Consider the following 26808-nt stretch of genomic DNA (forward strand, 5'->3'; position numbering starts at 1 on the left):
CATATTCCAACCGATAGACAGTTTGATAAGTAATTGAGTAGGATTAGCATGTAGTTTAGAAATAAGTCCTAAAGTTATTTAGCTTTGCACTGAAACTACATGAGTTCTGTATATAATTCAAGTGTTTTTCTCTGGTAGATATTTCAAGTGCCTTGAAAATTTGTTCTCTTGTTCAACCCTAGACAAAGACTTAGTTAGCATCTTTTGAGGACAGTCATACACTCATCTGAAATATGGTATTTGGTGCACAGACTATGCCAGTCTAACAAAAGAGATATGTATATCAATATTAATTTTAGCAAGTAAAGTAGTAAATAAAAATTAAAATGCTAAGGAATTCCAAGGAAACTATGGCCAAGATAACTTCATTACTTGGTCCGAACTGGAAAATTCTCCTAAGTAAAGTGAGGAATACCCAGAAACTTAGATCTGCTCTCTCTCAGAGGAAGATAGAACAGAATTAGAGAGTCGTTAATTTTATAAAGTTCAAAGAAAAGTTGGTAGCAACGCCAATATACAATCCAAGTGTATTGGCTTAGCACAGTCTTTGTTCTTCTGGTTAGCACACAGAACTACAGAAACAGTGCAGATCCAACGAGGAAAATGGTTTACAACATCCCTCTCTCTCCAACAATGTGTAGCAACAGCATTTTTATATAAAAACAAATACGTGCTTGCTTCTAAATTTGTTACTGATGTACCTCATCACAATGCCTTTTACCTAAAGGAAATAACTTTATTTCAAATCATGAAATTTGCATATAAAACAACTGAAATTGAGCTTTTAGGTGAGGCCATAGTAAGTCCCTTTAGATATGTTAATTTTTAGACATGTGTTATTTTTTAGGATTTTGTCGTTACAGTCACCCTGCGATGAAGGTACTATTGCTCTGTTTTGCCAATGATGGAAAAATCAACATGGATTCCATGCAAGGAACAATACAGCAAAAAAGTGATAGAGTCATGCATACACTATCTTTCCAGGAGGCATCATGGGACCATAAGAAGCACAGGGGCTCTGCTGACGGGAGAGCAGGAAGAAAGGCTCACCCTGACACTGACTGCAAACTGGGAACCTTGGGCAGGTCTCCTTAGCTATAAAATGGTGATAATGGTACCTATATCACAAGGCTGTGTTATAGGGGTCAAAGGAGATGGAGTACACAAAGCCACTGTGTGTTATTATTATAGTTGCTAGGAAAGACACAACTTGAAAATTTTGTAACATATTTATCGATAACCTAATGTTAGGAAAATTCTGAGAATCATCATTTTGAATTGTTTCTGGCTCTCTCAAAATGCTTCTCATTCTGAACTATTCACTGAAAAGCCTATGTTGCCAATCAAATCTGAATTACTGCTTACCTCTACAGACCACTCTCTTGAACACTGATTACCTTTTAACCATGACTCAAGATTTAGTTTTCATAATAGGAAATAACAGTTGTACAGAGTGGTCTGGCAGGGCTTTATACAACAGCTTCAATCAGGCTGAGATGTGCTTTTGTTAACCATATTTCCTGTAGCTGCACAGACAATGAGAAATCCACTTCTGTGAGCTGAACCAATTATAACTAAGCAAGTATACTTTTTCCCTGCCCTGGTCATGATGTTAAATGTTTGATTAGGAAGGTCTTGTGCTTTTAGCTAAATGGGAGTAAATTTCTTTCCATTTGCAAGAACAAGCTATTTCTGTCTTTCATTCCATAGCCTCTTAGTGTCTTAATTCTGGTCTCTCAATGCCAAATAAAGTCACAAATGTAACACCCTTGAGATGGGGAAAACAATATTGTTACATTCCTTTGAAAACAAATTAAGTTAGCATCTGGAAGGACTAGGCTGCACCATTGCACAGAATCAGATGCACTGCATGATCTAGGTGAGAACAGAGACAAGTTACACACCAGGAATGGGTTCTAGTGGGCAACATGGGGATGGAATTGGTAGCCCTAGAAAGGAATCTCAAGAAGGGTGTCAAACACAGGGAAACTTTAAGATGAAGTGGATAAAAAGGTGATGGAGATATTGCTGTATGAATGTCTAATGGAGTGACACAACCACAGTAAAACAGGTTTTGGAAGTGCAGGACTGAGATAGGGAAGGGTGGTTCTGAAAAAGGCAGTTCCTGGGAAAATTTTCCCAGAGAAGTACAAAAAGAGAAAAGAGAAAACAGGGGCCAAATCTTACTAAGTGCAGAATTAATAAGCCAAAACAGGCCCCATTAAATCAAGCATTCTAGATAAGGGCTTCTCTTATAGGCAATGTCACCAGGCAGACCACCATCCCCCCAAAATACCATAAGCTTATTTTTGGATACTTCAGTTTCTTCTCTTTAAAATTATTTATGAATGGCAAAGCAACCTGTTGATATTTCATGGCACTCAAATGAAGAGTTTCAGTTACTTTTAACTCTTTACTGACCAGTGTATAAATATGGAATCAGAGATTTGTAGAATACTTCAGCTCAAAGAAATGGTACTGATTATTTACTCCAACCTTATTGTACAGTCAAGGATGCTAAGATTATCCCAGATCACATGACAAATTAGTAACAGAGCCAGGACAAGAATCATGTTCTCCTAATTTCCAGGTTTTTTTCTGTTTCTTTTTGTTTTTTTAAATCATAGCCATCTAAGATTAAATTTTCAATATTTTTAAAAGAGAATTATGCCCATATAAAGTCCAAGAGAAGAAAATTATGTTATTAAGAGAACCCAGGTAGAAATAAGCTAAATTTAAAAGGTCAGCAGTAGAGAAGTTATAAGATGAAGATTCCTTATTGAAAGTAAGAGGGAAAAACGCAACCCAGAAGACATATTTTTGGCTTTGCACTTGAAATACTTCTAGAACTCACCATTTCTTATTACCTCCATTGCTACCACCCTGGTTCAGGACAGCATTATGGAGACATGTCCCCCAGTTGCTCTCCCTGCTTCCATCCTTGCTCCCTTACTGTCTAACAGCATCACAAAAGTCAGAATGAGTTTAAAATGTTGTCAGTTTATGTCATTCCCCTACTCAATCCTCCAACTGTTTCATGTCCCATGAAAAGTTAAGTGAAAAATTGCTTTATTGTGGTAAGAACACTTAACAAGAGGGCTACCTATTAACATATTTTTAAGTGTATAATACAAAATTGTTGAATATAGGTGCTATATCATATAGATCTCCAGAACTAATTCATCTTGCTTAACTGAAACTTATGTCCATTGATTAGTAATTCCCATTTTCCCCTCCTTCCACTAGCAACCACCATTCCACTCTTTGGTTCTATGAATTTGATTACTTCAGATACTTCATAAACGTAGAATAATGAGGTGCATGTCCTTCTGTGCCTGACATTTCCCTAAGCATAATGTTTTTCAGGTCCATCCATGAGCAGTTATTCTCTGAGTTTCAGTTTCCTTGTCTATAAATTAGGAATAAGAGTAATACTCATAGGGACACTTAAAGGATTTAATGAGAATTATTTAGCTATTTGGAATTTAATAAGTCCCCAATGAATAGTTGTTAAAAAAACAAAAATAATAAAATTCCATTTTCAAAGATTGGGAACTCAGGAAAGAATCAAGTCTTTGCAAACTACAAATTCAGTATGGCTGAAGTGTAAATGTGAGGCAAGGTACAGAGAGGAGGAAGGCTTTAAAAATAAAGATGATAAAAAATTCAAAGGAAAACCACGGAGAGCAGAAGAGTTTACTCAGTAAGATTTTCCCTTTACAATGATCAGTATATCAGTGATTTGTATAATATATTTGAATATAGTGTGACCAGAAATAAAGGTTACTATATTTACTGTAAAAAAAAAATCTGCATACAAGTGTATGCACTCAATTCAAACCTGTGTTGTTCGAGAATCAACTGTAGTTAAAAGATGGTCTCAATAATCCATACAAGAAATGATGAAGACCTGAAGTAAGGCGGTATTTATTTAAGAGATATTAAAGAAGTAGAATCTATAGAATTTAATGATTGAAAAGTGGGAAGATGAAGAAAAAACAATTGTTCCTAGGTGTCTGGTTTAGGCTACTCAGTAGATGGTAGTGGCATTTGGAAAGATAAGAAATACAGAAGGAGGATTAAATGTGATTAATGTTATTAAAGACAGTATAGTAGTCATTGTATTGTTCACTAGTATCAGGTTTCCTTCTATTTCCAGGAATAAGGGAAGGTTACACTTTCTCACCCCAATTAGACATGGACTATACTTTTCTTTGGCTAATTAAGTATGTGCAGTGGGTACAGCTAGAGCGAGAGATCTCTCATCAGTGCCTTATTCCCAGGTCACCATTCTCTAGCTTCCTTTATTCACACAGTGACAACCTGCCATGTTCCAGAAAAGGAGCCTCCATCAGTGAGGTTCCTTAATAGAGGATGCCGTGTTTCAGAAAACTTTCCTTTGACAATTTACAGTCCCATGAAACTTTAAGTTATGTACAAATTAAGTACATGGATGATTTCTACAACTTTTTGTGAAGAAAAATAAAAGCATCAATCAGTCGTGGTTTGAATTTTGATTCTAAAATCACAGGCACTTTCAATGGCATTGAGTCTCTTTAAATATTGTTCATTATTTCTACCTGAAGGGTAATACTCCATACTTTTGGTCTTGGAAAGTTACACAATGTTGATGAGCCTTAATCACCTGTAGAATTGAGATAATAATTTTGGGACTACCTTCACTGGATTTTTGTGAGAATTAAATGAGTCCATACAATGTAAAAAAGTTCAGAATGGTGACTGATTCATTGTAAGCATTTAGTTAATAAAGTTCTCCAGTTGTTTATTTTTAGGCTTTTTATGTACTGCTTTTGTCCCTTATATGCTGGACTTCCTCACAGAAGTCCATCTTTTTTTCTCATGACCTACACATTCTCCAGCTTCATATAATTCTCTCACAGAACTTCATTTACCATTTATATTTGCTGACACTTGAATCATCAACTTCAGCCTGGAATTCTTTCCCAAGCTACAGACCGTTGTTAACTTCACACCAGACACCTCATCTCAGACATCTCACAGATATTTCTAACTGAACATACTTTAAGATAAACTCTCACCTTTTCCCTGCAAAACCATCCTTCTACCTATGTCCTGTGTTCCTGAGTTAATGAATTTCATCACCATCCACTCTGATGCTTATGTCAGAAGTCTGTATATTTTCTTCACACAGTGCCTTTCTTATTCCCTACATTTCAACAATCACACGTCCTACAGATAGCATCGCCTAAAATTCACTTGAATATTTCTCTTTCAGTCACAGAGGCAATCATCTTCTATCTCTTATATTAGTACTTCAGCTTTCTAACTGGTTTCCCTGCCTCTATTTGAATGGATTATTTGCTTTATAGAGTGTTTTTCTAAAATAGACATTTGAATAACTTTATTGAGGTATAATTGATGTTGTCACCATTATAAGTGTACAATTCCATGAACTTAATAAATTTATATTTGTGCAACTATTGCCACAATCCAGTTTTAGAACTTTTTCATCACCCAGAAAGTTCCCCCATGCTGCCTGTTTGCATTTCATCACTACTCCTACCCCCCATCCTAGGCAACCACTTCTCTGTTTTCTGTCTCTATAAACTTGCCTTTTCTAGATGTTTTGTATCTAACATAGAAATTTTATTGTATTTCCCAACTGGAAACCCTACAATAGCCTCCATTTTTTCTCTTTAGAATGTCCAAATTCCTTAAAAAACAGCAGTTTAGAAAGGACCAGTCTTTTTTTCTTAAATATGGAATACAACTGATTTTGTTTTTCTTCATTTTTTGGTGTACTAAAACAATGAAATGCAGTATTTCTTTTTAACAGTTAGGAGGATAAGGAGAAAATGAGAACTAGTTTGTTTCAAGTGCTAAGATAAACATTTAAGCTGTGGGTTTCATGGGGCACCAAAGTTTATTGTCAAAGAAGAGGTGAAAGTAACAAAAAAAGTACCTCTTGGAAAAACAGAAAAAAATAAATGATTAAAAAGGGAGGAAAACTCAGGAATGGTGGGTGAGGTCTCCAAGAACATGGTAACAAGCCTTAGGAAATTGGCTAAGAAGAGAGAGGTCCACAATCATGTAATCACCTGATGGTGGAACCAGGTAATAGATAGGTTGAGTAACATGAAAACTGAGTTCTGTCCATTGGGAAAGCATGGTGTGGCAGGAAAACTAATAAGTCGGTATTGAGAAAGTCTTATTCTCCATCTGAAACAGAGTGATTAAGAAGTGAACTGAACAAATTGTGAACCCTGAGCTAAGAAATTAGGTAATGATCCACCTTTTACGTCTGACCCTCTGTGGTCTTCTACCCTCATATTTTTTTTTTTTGTTTTTTTTTTTCAAGGTAGGGAAATTTTATTTAGTCCTGGTAAATGTTATAATACAAGCTACACAAAATTAAATTAAGGGTTTGACATATTTGGTATTAATTTAAAAGGTTTAGAATTTAAGTGAAACTGAAATAAGCAACAACAATAACAACAACATAACCTGGCACATACACTGGCCTGAAAGGAGTTATCAGTTACTTGTAATTAAATATTTAATGCCTACTTAGATGTGATTACTGTGATATAACTAAGAAGGCATGATATAAAATAATGTATAATTTTTTTTAAGTATGTCATTAATTTTGTTTTATTTTTTTTTGCTTTATAACAAATTTAATCAGTTATACATATACATATGTTCCCATATCCCCTCCCTTTTGCGTCTCCCTCCCACTCTCCCTATCCCACCCCTCCAGGCGGTCACAAAGCACCGAGCTGATCTCCCTGTGCTATGCGGCTGCTTCCCACTAGCTATCTACCTTACGTTTGGTAGTGTATATATGTCCATGCCACTCTTTCACTTTGTCACAGCTTACCCTTCCCCCTCCCCATATCCTCAAGTCCATTCTCTAGTAGGTCTGTGTCTTTATTCCTGTCTTACCCCTATGTTCTTCATGACATTTTTTTTCTTAAATTCCATATATATGTGTCAGCATACAGTATTTGTCTTTCTCTTTCTGACTTACTTCACTCTGTATGACAGGCTCTAGGTCCATCCACCTCATTACAAATAGCTCAATTTCGTTTCTTTTTATGGCTGAGTAATATTCCATTGTATATATGTGCCACATCTTCCTTACCCATTCATCCGATGATGGACACTTAGGTTGTTTCCATCTCCAGGCTATTGTAAATAGGGCTGCTATGAACATTTTGGTACATGTCTCTTTTTGAATTATGGTTTTCTCAGGGTATATGCCCAGTAGTGGGATTGCTGGGTCATATGACTACCCTCATATTAATCACTTTTTTGCTACAGCCATTTTAAGCATCTCCTAGATCCTGATAAGGTTATGTCTCCATACTATTGCCAACACAGGATGTTCCTTCTGGCTAGATCACACTAAACATCACTTTACATCTGACTATTTCTACTTGTCTAAACTTACATATTTCAACCCAAACATTAAATATCATTTTCTGAGCTCAATCCCACATTTCACAGGAAATCTTAATAAGCTGTCTTCCAAATCCCTATACTGGCCCCCTAATAGGACTCTTCTCTCCAGTTTCCATACTGTAATTGTCTGTTTTCCTGTGTCTAATACATTAGACAGAAAGTCCACTGAGCACAGATACTGCATTTCATTCACCTAATGTGTCTCCAGTGGTTATCACAGCAAATGGCACATAACTATGGCTTTGTATCTATGGAACTAAAATAAGTGTAAACAATTACAATAATTATTTTTAACATTTAAATATAATTATTGATATAAATAATTTAAAAGCATTGTATGTACAATGCACAAGTAGAGTAACATTTAAAGAAATGCAAGCCAATAGATTTTTAAATCTTTCTCCTCAATCTTTTATTGCAATTATATAGTTCTAGTTTTCCTCTATGTATCAGTAATGTGCTTTGATTTTTCTTGGCTTATTAAGAATGTCTCCATTATTCTGAGATCCTTTACCCATTAATCCTTGTTAGTCTTTTTCCTTTTGTAGGTCCATAGCTCCCTTAATGAAGAAAAGGCTTCTTGTTCTCTCTGGATCTGTGTTATCACTGACTTGATGGGAAATTTCAAAATTACTAGTCCTAGTCCTAGTCTTAGTCCTAGTTCCTGAAGTTTATTTCAGTTCTAGTTCCTGAAGTTTATTTCAGTCTTAGTTCTAGTTCCTGAAGTCAGTGTTATCACTGACTTGATGGGACATTTCAGAATTACTAGTCCTAGTCCTAGTCTTAGTTCTAGTTCCTGAAGTTTATTTCAGCTAAACCTGAATTGTTACTGAAGAACATTCTGCTGATGCTGGAAATGGCCTTAGACCTTCCCTAAAATTCTAACTTCTCAGATAATTCAAGGTATTCTCCAGCCTTTTCCCATTACTGGATCAGAAAAAAAAAAATCCTGAGTGCAATAAACCCACATTTACAAGAATAACATACTAGAAGGAACCATCTTTATGTCGTAACTTCCCTGACATTTGACATCTTCTAGAGGTATGTGAAAAATGTGAACTGCTATAGACCAGACACGCTGTTACAGGCTGGCATCTTTCAAAGACTGAACTTTCCTTAAAAGATGACATCCAAGCACATTTAAATAGATTTTTTAAAAAACAGACAGATCATTTCCAGTTGCTTTCCTTAATAAATCCTTATACATGACTAATTCTACTGAGCATTTTATATGTATAAAATGAGAAATTTGTGAGTATAAACAGGAACTTAAAAAGTGAGCATGGATAGAGAAGAGATTAAGGATTGTGTTCCAAGGCACTTGAACACTTAGACATGAGGAAGACCAGAGAAAGAACCAGCAAGAAGTTCAAAAGAAAATTCAACCAGTGCAGCATAAGGAAACCAGGAGGGCATGATTTTCCAGAAGACAAAGAAACAATTTCATAAAGTAGGGGGTAACCAACTGTGCCATTCACTGCTTAGTATCTAAATAATATGAGAACTAAGGATTGACCATAAAATTTGGCAACCCAAGTGCCACTTGTAACCACGACCATTACATACTTCTCAGCCTCAATTACCTCCCCTGCAAAAAATAACAGGACCCATTTCATGAATCAGTGTGAAGGATTAAATAAGATAATAATACCTGTAAGCACCTAGGATAATATCAGCAACAGAGGAAGAGCTCAGTAATGGGCAGGAGGTTTTTTAATTACTGATACAGACCGAAGCTGTCTGTATCATAGACCTTACAAAATTTTATTGAACACAGGATGCTTGACAACCCTGAGAGAGAGAATTTGGCTGGAGAAGAGTCCAGTGTGAATGGAAAAAGCAGAAATGATTACAGCTCAGGGAAGAAGCTGGAACCAGAGACAATGAGGAGAAAAATAGCTTGTGTAGGGCAATTCCTATCCTTGGATAGCAAATAAAGGAACACACCTCTTATGACTTTGTGTTTTATCCTATCTTACAACTGGTAATTGCATACTTTTTAAACATTAGTTAATATTTGGAAAACATTTGAAAACAACAAACTTCCCTTAAGGACAAACAGTATGTAAAGTTTAGTCATCTAAATAAGCACAGGGCTTCCCTGGTGGCGCAGTGGTTAAGAGTCTGCCTGCTGATGCAGGGGACGCGGGTTCATGCCCCGGTCCGGGAAGATCCCACATGCCGTGGAGCGGCTAGGCCCATGAGCCATGGCCGCTGAGCCTGTGCGTCTGGAGCCTGTGCTCCGCAATGGGAGAGGCCACGACAGTGAGAGGCCTGCGTACCACCCGCCCCCCACCAAAAAAAAAAAAAAAAGTATTAAATAAGCACAATGTCACAAGTTAAAATTCCATTCTTATCTCCTACACTATATATTGTCTAACTCCATAATTTTACAATCAGCCCTTTTACATTTTGTATCTGCATAAATAACGATAGATTTATTATACAGCTCTTGTGGTCTTTGATATATAAAATTATTCCATTTTGGCTAATTTTTTAGTCAATGGCCTTCTGATTTTATAAGATTTCTCCTAATTTTTTCCTCTCCTCATCAGATTTAAAATTAGCTATGTACTTGGTTCATAGTAAAAGTCGTAAACGATGGCATGTCTTACAAAATAACTAAAAGCAATTTGTGTTATTAGAAGTGTTTTTCATCATGATCAGCAAGACCAGGACATCATGATCATATTGAAGTTAGAGTCTGGATGAAGTATAATGAAAAATAATTTAATGTTGTAAAAGGCTGGTTGAAAGTTTGCCCCAAATAATGCATTTTTATGAATCATTTCTTTCTCTATAAATTTTTTGAAAAAAATACTAATTTTTGGAAGCCTATCTTATGCATTCTTTCAGAACCATCTTACGCTCATTTTCTATCTTAACATTTACACAGGAAATTTGGTTTGCAAAGCATATGTTCTCATTTATGTAGGTCTGACATCAGTGATTAAAAGTAATGGTTGGGCTTCCCTGGTGGCGCAGTGGTTGAGAGTCCGCCTGCCGATGCAGGGGACATGGGTTCGTGCCCCGGTCCGGGAAGATCCCACATGCCGCAGAGCAGCTGGGCCCGTGAGCCATGGGCACTGAGCCTGCGCGTCCAGAGCCTGTGCTCCGCAAAGGGAGAGGCCACAACAATGAGAGGCCCATGTACCGCAAAAAAAAAAAAAAAAAAAGTAATGGTTGACTTGCAAGAAACGTATTTGCTCAAATATATAGCTTATGTCTTATTAATTTATTTCGAGGCAAGGTTTTTATTCTAAAATAAATTCAGAACTGATAAATATAGTAATGAAAAACTCAGATAAATCAGTTTTGGGAAGTGCAAAACCAGTTGGAACTTACCTTCTCTAGCTTTCTCCAACTACTCTTTGGATTTTTTAAAAATTTTAAAAGAAAATGAAGGTAGTGAGCTCAAAAACCAGCAGTTAAATACCTAGTGAGCCCACACTCAACTCAAAGATTCTAGACACTAAAATCACTATAGGGGGCTTCCCTGGTGGCGCAGTGGTTGAAAGTCCGCCTGCCGATGCAGGGGACACGGGTTCGTGCCCCGGTCCGGGAGGATCCCACATGCCGCAGAACAGCTGGGCCCGTGAGCCATGGCCGCTGAGCCTGCGCGTCCGGAGCCCGTGCTCCGCAACGGGAGAGGCCACAACAGTGAGAGGCCCGTGTACCACAAAAAAAAAAAAAAAAAAAAAAAAAAAATCACTATAGGGATTATAGGAAGTTGGAAAGTCAAATGCCCTCCTTTCATACATACTGTGCATCGAACATTCCAAACTGCTGATTCTTCTGTTATGGCTGCTCATTTCTAAACAGGTTATGGACATTTAAGAAAGTGAAAACTATTCTAACCTTTGTAAAGGCCAAAAATTTAATGTGAAATGATTTACTCCAAATTTCATTCAATGATTTTGCAAATCCACTGGAAAAATAAATACTTTTTAATTTACATTTTTTGTGGAGCTAAAAAGTAATACTAACACTGAAAATATAATAATCACACATTTGGTGGTATTTTAGTTCTTGACTCCAAAGATGGGAGAGAGAAGCAAGGAACAATATTAACTAATGTTTTTCATCAGCCCTTCCTCACTCCCCCAGTGAGAGCATTCTCAGTTGGTAAAAAGCTCAAAGACGGGTAAATTCTTGATTCATTCAAGTATTTCCAAGCAGGAGTGTACTTCAACCACCCCAGAATGGAAACAATGTTCTCTGGACAAAAGCTCTTTAGAGAAAATAATTTTTTTATAAGTTTGATAGCTTGTTCACTTAACGCTTGTAATTCCCTTAAAATCAGGCAATATTTTCTAATGTCTTACTTTAAGCAATTATTTTTCATTTAAAACTCATCTAAACCATTCTTCGGCTATTCAGCTAGAAGTATTAAGGTAGTACATGTCATAACTAGAGTAAAAGTCTGAAAGTTCTGATTACCCTCCCACTTCCAAAAGCACAAAAAGAACTTATAAATATTCTGTGTTTCCCATTGGGCACAGATTTCTACCTGCAAGGTTTCAGTTGGAACTTGAGTTTGGCTAATTTTCAACTCAGCACTTCCTTTATTCATCCTTTGACTGTTTCTCCCATCTTTTTCACTTCTTCCTACTATAGCTGGCTGTTTACAAGCTAATGCCATTTACTAGACCACAAACCACAGGCAATTCAAAAACCATGATGTAGTAATCTGCCTTAAGAACAGCTTAAATATCTGCTAAACTATGCTAAAATTGTATCTCACGGTTAAAATTTGTCTTTTTAAAGGAACATCATGGATTCCCTTAACTTTCCTTGTTATTTGGATTTAAACCTCCAAATTTTTAAGTATGTCTATGTTTCACATTCTTTGCCTTTGGTCTTTGAAAATGGCTGAAATGTTAATTTTCTCTCTTCACAGGGAAACAGACTTTCAGCTTCTATGTTAGACCAAGAGGACACACCAAGAATAGACAGGCATCAATCTTCAGAAGTGCAAAGTTGGTAACAAATCCAAACATGCTTAATGTCTTTACACCACATCAGGTTAACAAAAACAAAAACAAATCACACCCTTTGGGACTATATGCTATAGACAACAAATGAGTGGATGTCTCTAAAGATCTAGATTTAGCCTAGGAGTGTGGGCATCTTTACCACTTTTCAGCCACCCTGTCACACCAGATCAGAAATGAGTCTTAGCACCCAGCAGCAGCTGCTGAAGTGTTCTCTCTCTGCACTTCCCAGAAACTATTGCTTTCCTTCTGCCTTTTTCAGCTCTCACTCTAATTCTGGTACAAGGTTTGTTTTCTGCTCAATTCACAGTACCTTCCCATAACTGCCTCCCGTGCTCTTTGCCTTAATGTCTCCCATGCGTGTTCTTCTCCAACAAAATCTAGAAATTCCGGCAGCAAAGTGGACACTTGGGCATTAAATGGACAGAGTTAGTGAAATGCAAGATTTCTGGTCCCAGATGCAGTCTCCGAAGGAGTGGAATATCTCATCTTTCAACCAAAGGTTTGTTTTTCTATCTGGTTATAGACTTTTTCATGAGAATGCAGAAGTTACATTTCTCCTGTGTGGCACTCAGAAGTCATAGCCATATATATCCACGACAGGCAAAAACCCCAGAGAGAATATGCTCTTTCAAACTATGTGAAACTAATTCTGACATAGAAACTAACCACCAGGGAAGGAGGGTTTACCCCACAACATTGCTATTTAGAACAGAATTTTAGGCCCAGCCTCATTTACTTAGTCACTTTATAATACTGTTTTCATCTGATCAAGTATCAGAATGCACAGATCTTAAAGGTACTATTTTTACATTGTTATAAGCCTAAGAGGAAATTTGAAGGGTCACTTGGTACATTCTCATCCCTTTTTTTTAGACTTCATACATTATTTTCCCAAACAGTTAACGAGCACATTTAAAAAACAAGAATAAAATCCCTCAATGTCAAACTGCATGGGCCTGGAGGTGTGCAGTCAATTCTGTTGAAATCCATCCCCCATCTCATCTGCCCCTGCTTATATCCAAACCACAATTCTCAAATTTCTACTACAGTTGTTTTTCTTATTTATGTATTAGAGAACAGTTGACAATCTTACCTTGGAAAACAATTCTTTCTATTTATCCTAGTTCCAATAACCTGTCCTCAGATAGTCTTAATTTGTAAACTTCTTAGGTGAATGTGTAGGGTTCATAACCGACAATGGATACCTACTACAAGTGAATTTGGCTAACACTGAGTACATTTAGTTTCTTAATTAGACAGCCCGTACAACTATCTTGTTGTGAAATGCAAGAAATGATCTAGAAAAGCTAATGACACCAGGAAGACAAAAGTAAACTATATAATGAAGTATCTGATATTCTTCTCTACATATGTAATAAGGTATTTTAATAAGTTAAGTCAGTTTGAATAGTTAAACCCTGAATAACCGTTACAAATTGTTCTCTGAATTTAAAGCAATATTCCACATACAATCCAAAACCTTAGAGGCTGATTTTCAGTGGCTGCTTCCTGCCTGCAAAGTGCTAAAAAAAAAGTCTTATCCAACCACTTCAAACGTATACATAAATAGAAGAGCTTTAATGTAGATATCAGAAGAAATATAAAAGAAATATATAAAAGGATGACATTGTGATCATAAGAAATGGTTGGCTGCAAGACTTTTCGAGTACACTATGCAGAAACTGACAGAGCATCTGTTTAAATTTCAAACACAATCTACTAAGTGGAGTCCTACCTTCATGGTGAGAAAAATTGTTGAAAATAAGGAGGTCAGTAGGTCTGCACACAGGTAAATTATAGCATCCTCTGACATTTTAAACTGATTTCAGAGAAAATATAGCTCTTTATCGACCACACCAGAAATTATGAAACTTATCATAAACAAAGAATCATAGATTCTCAATGAATTGATAAACTTTGAACCAAGCAGGAATCTCCTGACACCATTACTGACCTAGGGTTTCCTAGCTTCTGCTGAACCCTTTTCAGGGATAAGAAATAAGTTCCAACATATTACTCCAAGATTGTCCTCCCTTTCACTCTCAGCTAGTGTTGTAATGGAAAATAAGAATGCAACCTTTGCCACAAAATAGCTCTTTAAATGTATAAAATAACTAATATCATCTAGTACCAAGTCATTCAAGTTTAGACTCTCACTCAGTTCCCTAAACCATTTACAGAAGGAAATGGCTCCTGGACTTTTTAACATCTTAACAACTCTTAGTATCTTAACAAAGTTCAGGTAATCAATATTCTTTAGGAGTGGGATGCAACACTAGACACAAGAATCCATACGGGGCCTGAAAAATGAACAAGTAGTTAGGAATTATTAAGTTTTTCTGGAATCCTACATGTATGAATTTAGTCAAATATTGCATTTGTTTTCTTTTAGTAGCTGGAGATAATAGGAAATATATGTATTGGTCTCTGGCCCTGGTTCCTGGCACCAAGCTCCTGAAGCCCTTGTAACTTCCTAAATGGTAAGAGCACTAGGAGCATCTTCTTTTTAAATATTTGGTCTTTGACCCCAGCTTCTGACACAGGGCTCCTAAATCTCCTGGAATTTCCTGGGTGATAGGAGTGTCTTTTGTTCTAACGAGGCGATTCTGGGTGAGCTCCCGGATGGCTCCTGGATTGGGGCTGGTCACCAGAAACACCAAGCCATAATTAGAAGCTTGGAATTTTCAGCCCCAATCCCCATTCTCCAGAGAGGGGAGAAGGACTGGAAAAGGAGTTAATAATTGATCATGCTTACATGAGGAAACTTCCATAAAATTCCCAGAAGTACACAGTTCAGAGAACTTTCAGGTTAGTGGACACATCCACACACCAGGGGGGTGGTGTATCCTAACTCTATGGGACAGAAGTTCCTGAGCTCTCCGGACCCTTCCAGACCTCACCCTTCATGTCTCTTTATCTGACTATTCATCTGTATTCTGTATCATATCCTTTAACTGGTAAATGTAAGTAGGTGTTTCCCTGAGTTCTGTGAGCCACTCTAGCAAATTAATGGAACCTGAGGAGGGGGTCCTGGGAACCTCTGATTTGCAGCCAAGTCAGACAGAGGCTGTCGGTAACCTGAGGACCTACTACTTGCAATTGGCATCTGAAGTGGGGAGCAGTCTTGCGGCACTGAGCTCTTAACCTGTGGGACTGAGCTCTTAACCTGTGGGATCTGATGTTATCTCCAGGTAGATAGCGTCTGAATTGAGTTAAGTAATTGCAGGACACCCAACTGGTGTCAAAGAATCGCTTGCTGAGGGAAAATTTCCATGCATCTGGTGTCGTAGGTGTTGTGAGTGTGGCAGTAGTGTGAGAGTAAAGGAGAAACATAGGAGGAGGACTGAAGGTTTTTCCAAGCAGTAAACTAGATGAAACGTCGTTGTTTTGTGAGTTTCTCTAATAAAACGCGTAGATCATTTTCATTTGACATTCTTTCAAAGGGCATTTTAAATTTATTAAATTTATTGTTTTCTACAAATGGTTTCTTAGAAGTTTAGGATTTTTTATCTCTTCCTTTCTGATTGTAATAGGCATCTACTTTTTTATATCTCCAGACCTTCACATACTGTTATTTGAGACATATTTCTATTATTGGAGACAACTAGTCCTTATTCCCTTCCCCACCAATCCTGGCTGTAGCTGGGGCAGCCAATGAATTGATTGAACCAAGAGATGGGCATGTGATCCAAAGTCCTTCCCTTTTTAAAAATTGGAACTAAACAAAGAGATTATGTTCTTCTCTGGTGATGAAACTACAAGATGCAGGAACTGTCAGAAGTAATGTCCAATGTGTGATGAAAAGGAAGACTCACTCTGGCTGTGTTCTAGATCCTGTTTCCAGTTGTCCCTGAAGCCTAGCTGTATACCCTGAGGTTCTCCAAGGGTACCTGAGCTACTACTTTCATTAAAAGGAAAAAGGGAAAAAGAGCCACTTTGCCAGCAAAACAAGTCCTAGCTTAAATACAGACTTTTCTATCTAAAGTTTTTATTTATTCCTCCCTCCCAATTTTATGTCCTATGTTAGCTTTCTATTGTTGCTGTAACATAAACTTGGTGCCTTAAACAATACGAATTTATTATCCTGGAGTTTTATAAGTCAGAGATTCAACAGGAGTCTCACTGACTAAAAGTAAGGTGTTAGAAGAGCTGTGCTCCTTTCTGGAGGCTCTAGGGAAGAAAGCTTCCTTGTCTTTCTAGCTACTAGAGACCATCTGCATTCCTTGGCTCAATGATCCTTTCCTCCATCTTCAAAGGTAGCAATGCTGCATCTCTTTAAAATTCTTCTGTAGTCACATCTTTCTCTGACCCTGACCTTAAGTGAGAAAAATATTTTAAGGACTCTTGTGATTAACTTGGACCTACCTGAATAATCCAGGATAATCTCATCTCAAGGTCCTTAATTTTAAGTACATGTGCAAAGTCTCTTTTACTAACCAATGTAGCATATTCACAGTTCTGGAGGCTTAGGTATAGACACCTTGGGTGGGGGGTGAGAGGATGGGGGTAGGCGGATGGGGCATTATTCTGCTTCCCACTAAAAATGACAACAGCATTCCATCTCTCACATCATTCAATTCAGTAATAAAAATATATTAAACAGGAGAAGCCAGGCACTCTGCACATTAATAGCAGCCTGTTAATCAACATTATTTGGAAACAGTTGTTTAGTTTCAAAATGACTACTTCAAAATTGATTTTTCTGGAAAGGAAATTTCTGCTGGTTTTATCTTTTCCTGAGGATGAGTTTGAAGATGTTTCCTGGATTTCCCCAGCACACAATCAGAATTCAATCTTTGAAATGGAGAATTAAATGCGTTTCCATACCCACATTCTTGAAGCCTGAGGCTGCTATCATTCCTGCGTATAGAGAGTAAACACAGCATCTCTCTTTGTTTTACTAATTGCTTTGTTTCCCCAAGCTGCTAGCACAACATCTGCCAGGGCAGAATGCACTATTTCCACACACCAGAGAACCACAGCCTGCCAGATAAACGACTGAAGCTCCGTGGTGTAAGGGCAAGTGCTTTCCAGGCACTCAGCAGGCAGTTTTCAAGAGGCCAAAACTTTAAGCAGAAATGAAGCTGAAACCCCTCCCCTCCCATCTTTAGAGTGGTTATGGAGTTGTGGATTCTGTAATGATCTCATACTGCCTGCAATTTTATTGATTTTGTTTTTCAATAGAACTGTTAAAGATGACAATTCTCAGACAAGCAGAATGTGGGCAGATGCCCATGTTCTCACACAGTTCTGCCAAGATATTTTTACATCTTTCCACACATAAAACAAAATGTAGACATGTGTTATAGATGCATGCTACTGGTACCCCCGCCCCCAGAAGAAGGGAGTTGATTGTGTGCTCATTTCCTGGATGAAGTATTAAAACAACTCCACCTAGAAAAAACTGAACAGCACTTCCAAAATAAAAGAGGTTTGCTTCTGAGGCACCTTATAAGCCATTCCTAATTACCAAAACACATTGAAACAGCAGTTTGTAATCATGTGTCATCCCTGCTAGTTCTAATTCCTAAACTTCTTGTCACATATACTGGTTAAGCATCAAAATACAAAACGCCGTAACAGCTTAGGCTCTGTTGATGTTCAATCATCTGCTGTGCACCAGAAAGGCTCATTTCAAATATGGCATGAAAGGAAGAAAAGTAAGCAAAAACCAGACTCAGAAGAGACTTGAAATAACTTGCCCCCAGAAAAACACTCAAGAGGAAAAACTGCAAAAGCAAAGCCTTACCTTGGGAGACTTGGGCAGACCCACTGTCTTTTCTTCTGCTAAGTTGAGCAGGCTTAACTTTGTTTCCTCCAAGGAGGGATGTTTGGGAGGGCGAGGTGGGGGGTACGAGAAAGAGTTTTCATATCTCCGCATCATATAATACTGTTCTTCAGGGATCTCTTCAACCAGAGTCCTGACTAGAAATGATCCTGGATCCCCAGACAAATTATTAACTAACTGAACAGTCATATTCACGCGGCCAGCAGGAATTTCCCAGCACTCCTTGGGGTTAGCAAAGTCACTTATGAGTAGATAAGAGTCTGTGATAGCTTCCTCCAGCCGTAGTCCTGGTGTAGCAGCCAAAATGTCTTCTTCAGTGAAAAGATCTCTCACAGAAACCTTCACATTGAAGGGCAAGTGGAACTGTGCACAGAGCTCAGAAATCTGGTACTGCTTCTTATCATGAATCACCTCTACAAAACCTCCTTCCATGTACAAAGGGAGTAGTGCTGCCTCATAGGATTTTTTGAGGATTTTTTCACAAGCCAGAACGTTCACCACTCTTTTGATCCCTTCACAGAGGACTTCCGTCGCCTGTGAGTGATGCACTAGAAACTGGTCCCCGGGAGATACAGATGACAGCTCGTCATGGGGGGAATGAAAGGCTTTGGTGGCCACCACGTGGAGAGGCTCCTTTTCACTCTTTGCTATCTCAAGGTCATAGGGGGTTGGGAACTCCCGAGGTCGCCGCTTGAATTTGCCTTTATAGCTAGGGGGGATCAAGAAGTGTCTTTTAGGAAAATTGCTTCTAATTTCTGAAGCTAAGATCCTCGATGCCTGGCACTTTTTGTGGATCACAATGGTTTTCCCAGGTTGTAAAACGTTTCTGGGTAGCTGGTTTCCTTGGGGCGCTTCTATGACTTCAGCCACTATGGGGAACTCTTTACTGGTCATTTCAAAAAGATCTTGTGTAGATAACAGCTGAAGAAACCAGTTGGAATCATAACTGTCTGTAATGTCTTTGACTTCAACATCTAAACTGGGGAGGATACGGACTATGTCCTTTCTAACTGGAAAACAAAAAAACAAAAAGACATTTTGTGTATCAAAATGTTGCTCTGAAGTAGTATTAAAATCACTCCAGGGGTACCATACATAAATTTCATTAAAAAAAAATCTCAGATGCTCATGATATAACATTTCTTATGTATGACTTTCCTTTTTTAAATTTAAAAATGAAATAGATGGTAAATAAAAACAATACCCATAAATCTGCCTAGTTTTAGAAATAGAAATTAACCAGTATCTCGGAGCCCTACAAACCTCACCAAAATCACATCCTCCTCACTGCAACCTAAGAGTAATCATTCTCCTAATTTTGGTGTTAACCATTCCCTTGTTTTTCTTTGTAGTTTTATCACACATAACATACATGAATATATGTGCACGTGTTTAAACGTATATGTATGTGTTTTTCCAGAAAATTTATTATATCATTTTAGGTCATGCTTTTGAGGTCCAGATATTGTACGTAAAATTATCTTAGAAGAAAGTTTGGGGACTCCAAGTAAGACTCTTCCTGCATAGGGCCCAAGACACATTCTATATATAAATTCTATCCTGTGGGATTTAACCATATTGCAAAATCTTGGGATATAAAGTACTCAAGATTAATATATGGAAATGGATACCAAAATGCAGTCTTTTTCCAATGTGAAAACTATTTCTTTCTTCTGGTGCTATATTAACATCTAGTTAGAAAAGGAGTGGCATAGGATGGGTTACAGTCAAAGGAGCCACTCAGGAACCCTAGATTTGCTGGTAGAGTGCTTACCAATGTATTCTTTGCCTAATGTGTCCCTGGGGACTAATGAATCTCTGTATTCTTTCCAAGAGCCCACTGTCTCAGAAGTCTTTCTTTGAGACTACAGAGACACTTAAAATATTGTCCTGAAATCCTCTGCTCTCCATATACTGTCCCACATAGTATCCTTATAAATGGTCTTGCATTAAAAAATAAAGTTATATGTTAATATAAACAGGATTTTATAATGGTTTATATTTTCTTGACAATTTCCTAACACTTAATGTTTTATAGCCTTTTCACAATCTACCATTGTTTCCCAGTACATCTAGCCACCCCCCGTCTATCAATATTCTTTCTTCCCTGTATGCTTCTGAAAATTAATAATTTGGAAGATTTAGAAGACAGAATGTTTCTCTTATAAAATATTACCTATATTATTATACTTTATATTACTGTTTATGCAGCCTCTGAAAACTATAATTTGTGTCATATTACTTGCATATGCTGTGTAAAAGAGTTCCTAAAAACACAGTATGAAATTGCATTATTTTATTTTCTTGAACATAAAATAGAGAAAAGAAAAAACCAGATGATTGCCTATAGGCTGAAGTTCAATAAAAATTATAAAGATTCTCCATTAAAAAAAGAACGGGGTGGGAGGAACGCTAAAAAAAACCTTTACCAGTTCCTTTTATAATGTTTAGCACACCCAAACCTTTGAGATTGTTGCCACAGGTTTCCCTGAACCCCAAGGTCATTTTAGAAACTTTAAAATCACACTTATTTGAATCAAAATGAACTGTGTTTAAGAATTGTAGAGCTAGGACTAGATGGGTTCATAGACTCAGGTCATTTCTCAAGTTGAGGGAACAACTTGACACTGGTAGAATAGATGCCATTAAGGACTTTCTGAGGGCTTTAAATTGACCATAGGGACCCTAATGCAAGCTAGATCCAGTCTGTATTTGGGCACAATGGGTACGGTGGGGAAAGAATTGTCTTAATAACTTAGGACAACTTTATTGCCAGAGAAAGCCTCCGGGCCAGGCTATCTAACTTCTGTTAAATTTTTATGTACCCAATTCCTGACCTATCTTCAGTACTTCTGTACCAAATTCACTGAAGATGTGCTAGCCTATCTCATCCTACTTGATATATCAGCAGCATTTGACAGAGTAGATTAGACTCTTTGCTACAGTTACCTCACTTTTTTCCTTTTTATCTTATAATTCTTCTCAACTTTTTTTCTGGTTTCTTCTCCTCTACATACCACCCACTCCCCCCCACACATACACACCTTTTAATGTTTCTTCGTTCTCCTCCTTTCTCTGTCCACACTCACACCCACATGATCTTACACAGTCTCATGTTTTTAAGTACCATCTGTACGCTGATGATTCCCCAACATGTATCTCTAGCTAAATAATTCTCCTGCACTCCAAATATCTATTTAAGATCTTCACTTGGCTAATAGATGTCTCAAAGTTAACATGCTTAAACTGAAATTCTGATCTTCCCAACCCAAACCTAATCTATCTGTTGCTCATCCTCTTTGTTTGGTGCAGAAATCTGAGACATCCATAGCTTCTCTCTCTTTTTTCCTAACACTCTACATCCATTACCTTAGAACTACTCTGACCTAAGCAACATTATTTCTTGCCTGGTTTATTGCAGTGGCTTCCTAAACAGTCTTCTTACAGTCATATCTTTCTAGGGAAGCCAGACAGTCTTTTTAAATGTTAAATTGATCATATCTTTCTCCTGTTCATAGCCCCACAGTGGCAGTCCTTTTCACTTCAGTAAAAGTGAAAACCCCTACTGAGGTCCTAGGCACCACGTTGATCTCATCTGCCACTGGGTTGCCTCATTCTAATTTACTGCTCCCTCCATGACCTCCTTGTTGTTAATTAGGTTTTCAAAAAGCTGTTTCCTCTGCCTGCCATATCCTTCAGCCTGATATATTTATGGCCAACACCTCTTCTTCTTCATGTCTGCTTAAATGTCATCTTCTCCATGAGACTTCTCCAAAATGTGCTTCCCATAGTCTGAATTTTTGTTCCCCTCCCCCAAATTCATTTGTTAAAACCTAATCCTCAATGTGATGGTATTTGGAGGTGGGACCTTTGGGAGGTAATTAGGTAATGAGATTACTGCCCTGGTAAAAGAGACCCCAGAGAGCTCCCTTGCCCCTGTGAGGGCAAGGAGGACATGTGAGGACACAACGAGTAAACAGCCACCTATGAACTAGGAAGTAGACCTTCACCAGACACCAAATCTGCCAGCACCTTGATCTTGGACTTCCCAATCTCCAGAACTGTAAGAAATAAATTTCTGTTGTTTATAAGCCATCCAGTCTATGGCATTTTGTTATAGCCACAAAATGAACTAAGACAGTGCTCTATTTAAAAATGCAACTATCTCTGTCCTTTGCCCTTCTCTGTTTCTCTATTTTCAATGTCATCCTTTACTTTCAATCATTACATATAGTTTGCTTATTTATTATCATCATTATTTATTGTCTGTTTCCCCAAAATGGAACTTATGCTCCACAGGGATAGGAGTCTTTGATTGTTTTGTTCACCAACATATCCTAGTGTCTAGCATGGTCCCTAACACATAGTAGCTACTCAATAAATGAACTGAATGAATGAAAAACAATTGCCAGAACAATGTTCTTGGTTGAGCTGTAAAAGTTGTGATCTAGTAAGCAAGTGGAGTTCCAAGTAAAATTTCACTAGGGGGAGAAAAGTTTCTACTGCTAAAACTCCAGCTATACATCATAGAAGGTATTGCATATTTCATTTAAAACTTGTTGCTTTAGGTTGTAGTTTATCTTACTCAATGACTTATTCAATACAATAAATAGTTTTATTGTTTAATTTCTACAAAATAATAATCTAGACATTTTAGGGTATAAAATTATCATGATGTATACCCTTTAAAAGAATATTCAATACAGGGAAATAGCACATGCAGTGAAAATCAACAACTCTTCTTAGATCCATCAGATAATTGAAGTCACAGGAAAAACTGTCACCTCTAAAACTAGAAAGATGGGTGAATACAGAAAGTTACAGCTTATAGGGGGTAGAAACCACTGATGGAGCCAGCAAAGGTAAGAACACTTTAAGAGTAACTGACTAACTGCTGGAGATTAAGCATGGACAGGCTTGAGAGATAAAAGTTCTGGAGGGCCAGGCTTAGCAGGATCCCCCCACAGTTTCCTGAGTTTACATCCAGGAGCCCCACCAGGTTCTCAGAGTGAAGATCTGAGAAAATTCCCCTCATGCATTAGGCAGGGTGCCGGGAAAAGTAACCATTTTGAAATACACTCAGATCACTCACTTCTCCTTAAAAAAGGTCTGAGTGAAGGAAAACTATTTTACCACAGCCTAACCAACTTGGGTTTTACCAGTCTAATAACTGATGTGGGGGAAAGGAATTCCCCAACTCCAGCCCCCGACAGACATTCTGTCTCACTAAGGAGATGTGGGGAGAAAAGCTGAGAAGCAGGGTCAGTAAAAGACTAAGACCTAATTACAGGATTATAGAATGCTTCCCCTCCCCTACACCTCACCAACCATATCAAGAAGACTTCTATATAATAACAGGAGATTACAATGGAAAGAATGGCACTTATGACCCTATTTAAGAAGGGGTCTCTAGGGAAAGACAACAGGGAAAACAATAAACAAGGGCATTATGTAAAATTTTAGCTTCTGACACCTACAGGTACAGTAAACAGTGAACACAGCCTAACTCCTAGCCTAAAACCTCACACAAAAGGCCTATTTACCTCAGTTTCTTTTACCCTATACATCATGCCTAGCTTTCAACAAAAAATTACAAGGTATGTTAAAAGGCAAACAGCATAGCCTGAAGAGACAAAGCAAGCATCAAAACCAGACTCAGATATGCAAGAGATTTTGGAATTATCAGACTGGCAACGTAAAATATGATTAATACATTAAAGGCTGTAATGGAAGAAAATGCAAGAAAAGATAGCTAATGTAAGCAGAGGGATGGAAACTCTAGGAAAGAACTACAAGGAAATGCTAGAAATTTAAAACCCAGGAAAAGAATTAAAGAATAACTTTGACATGTTCATCAATAGGCTATACATGGCTAAGGAAAGAATCAGTGAGCTTGAAGATAGATCAATAGAAACTTCCCAAACTGAAAAGCAAAAGAATGAAAAACAACAACACAGAATTTCCGAGACCTGTGGAACAATTACAAAGGTTGTAACGTACACGCATAGGAATTCCAGAAGGAAAAAGGGAGAGAAAGGAAAAGAAGCAATAATGAAGTAATAATGGCTGAGAATTTTCCAAAATTAATGAAGTTTAGAGAAAAAAAGCAGGATAAATACAAAAAGTCAACACCTAGGCATATCATATTCAAACTGCAGAAAATCAAAGAAGAGAGAAAACATGAAGAAGCCAGAAGAAAAAACCCACCTTGCCTGTGGAGGAAGGAGGATAATAATTACATTGGACTTCTCTTTAGAAACCATGAAAGCAGAAAGAGTAAATGGCATATTTAAAGTGTTGAAAGAGAAAAAATTACCAACCTAGAATTCTATATGTGACAAAATTATCCTTCAAAAGTCAAGGGTGGCAGATTATGCCATCCCAAAATATATCACTTTGGTTTAAGGATTATTTTGAGCTAAGTGCACTTGAAAAACAGCAGATTCAAAAAGAACATTCTAATCTCCCCTTTCTCCCTGAAAACAGGAGCTAAAAACTCTCATGTTAAGGATGCCCTCAGTACCAGGAGAAAGAAAACACTCTTCTAACAGGGAGTCAAAGCCAAGAGAATTCTGTACAAACAGACCTTGTTAAAATAATTTGTATCCTCTTAGGCCTCACCTCATAGTTTACTTTTCCACAGTAGCTCAGTTGTTCAACCCAATTTAAAAGCATGCAGCTTTCACCATTTCTTTGGGTCTTCATTTTCTTATGAGGGCTTCCATGTCAAACTTATGCAAATTTGTATGCTTTTCTTCTCTTCATCTGTCTAAGGTCAGTTTAATTCTCTGGCCCAGCCAAAAAAACCCTAAGAGGGTAAAGGTAAAATTTTACCTCCCCTACAAAAGTGAAAGAGAAAATAAAGACTTTCTCAGACAAACAAAAGTGAGGGAATATGTCAACAGTAGACCTATCTTGCAAGGAATATAAAAGAAGTTCTTCACAGAGAATAAAATATGTCAGAAACTCAGATCTACATAAAGAAAGAAAAGTATTAGAGAAGGAATAAATGAAGGCAAAATAAAATGTTTTATTTTTCTTATTTTTAATGGATGTAACAGATAACAGATGGTTCAAAATAATAATAGCAACAATATATTGGATGATTATACCTCATGGATAATGAAATGAATGACGGCAGTGTTAACAGGGACAAGAGAAAGTAGTTGGGAATACTCTGTTATAAGGTACCTGCCATAGCCATGAAGTTGTATAGTGTTAGTTGAAAGTTGGACTTGGATTATATATGAATATTGCAAACTCTAAGTCAATGACTAAAAATATTTTTAAAGTATAACTGATATGCTGAGGAAGAAAGAAAATGGAATCATGTAAAAGGCTCAATTAAAACCACAGTAGGCAGAAAAAGGTGAATAAATAACACATCTAATTTTTGGATGGGGATAAAGATAGATATTAGGAAAGAGGTGGCTACAACATGAGTCTTTAAGGATGGAGAGATATTACAAGCCAAGATAGGGTAGGAGAAAGAATATCATAGGTGGTAAGAAAACCACAGTCATAGATAAGGAAGCAGACTAAATAGGATATAGTCAGTGATTAACATGTAATTCAGTCTCAGGATTTTAAACTAGGGCAGGGAATCGGGACAGGAGACCCACTGAAAGTAAGACTATGTCTGAAGATGGATCTGCCCCTGGAATATTTGAGATTAATAACAACCAAATTAAGTAGATTTTGGCAGATTAATTTGACAGCACAATGGGAAGAGAAGCTGGATTCAGAGCATTTACCTTTCTCTACTAACTGCTATGAAGCCCATAGATAACAAGTATACTGACAACTCACTGTATTTAATTGTTTCTGCATCAACTTCAAACTTTATATATTTTACTGTTATATTAGATAATACATTAAAACAAAACCCTTCTTATTGCTTATACTATTCTCTTTACTCTTGCATGTTTTAAGTTCTCCATAGCTAAAAGTTAAAATAAAAACATTCTTAAAAAGTTACCTAGAGGTTGTTTGCCCTGAGGCCAATTGGTGGGGCGAATGGTGGACTCCAGGAGGGCTCACACCAAGGACTACTTCCCAGAACTTCTGCTGCCAGTGTCCTTGTCCCCAAGGTGAGTCAGAGCTGCCTGCACCTCTGCAGGAGACCCTCCAACACTGGCAGGTTTATTGTTAAGATTGAATAAGAAGACCAGTCCTTCCCATCAGGAAGCTTGCACAAGCCTCTTAGATAGCCTCATCCACCAGAGGGCAGACAACAGAAGCAAGAAGAACTACAATCCTGCAGCCTGTGGAAAAAAAACCAAATTCACAGAAAGACAGACAAGATAAAAAGGCAGAGGGCTATGTACCAGATGAAGAAACAAGATAAAACCCCAGAAAAACAACTAAATGAAGTGGAGATAGGCAGCCTTCCAGAAAAAGAATTAAGAATAATGATAGTGGGGCTTCCCTGGTGGCGCAGTGGTTGAGAGTCTGCCTGCCGATGCAGGGGACGTGGGTTCGTGACCCGGTCCGGGAAGATCCCACATACCACGGAGCGGCTGGGCCTGTGAGCCATGGCGGCTGAGCCTGCACGTCTGGAGCCTGTGCTCCACAATG

General features: G+C 37.7%; 1 protein-coding gene across 1 annotated transcript in view; it reads right to left on the reverse strand.

Annotated features, from left to right (window-relative positions):
• Nucleotides 1-26808, reverse strand: part of THEMIS (thymocyte selection associated) — a gene marked incomplete at its 3' end in the record, with an annotated part of 173876 nt that overhangs the window by 74098 nt on the left and 72970 nt on the right. Inside the window, exon 4 of the mRNA XM_079716156.1 lies at nucleotides 18193-19241. Coding sequence (XP_079572282.1) covers nucleotides 18193-19241 — 1049 coding nt within the window. The remainder of the gene's footprint in view (nucleotides 1-18192; nucleotides 19242-26808) is intronic.

The sequence above is a fragment of the Hyperoodon ampullatus genome (assembly GCF_949752795.1).
Source record: "Hyperoodon ampullatus genome assembly, chromosome: 12".
NCBI classification, from domain to species: domain Eukaryota; kingdom Metazoa; phylum Chordata; class Mammalia; order Artiodactyla; family Ziphiidae; genus Hyperoodon; species Hyperoodon ampullatus.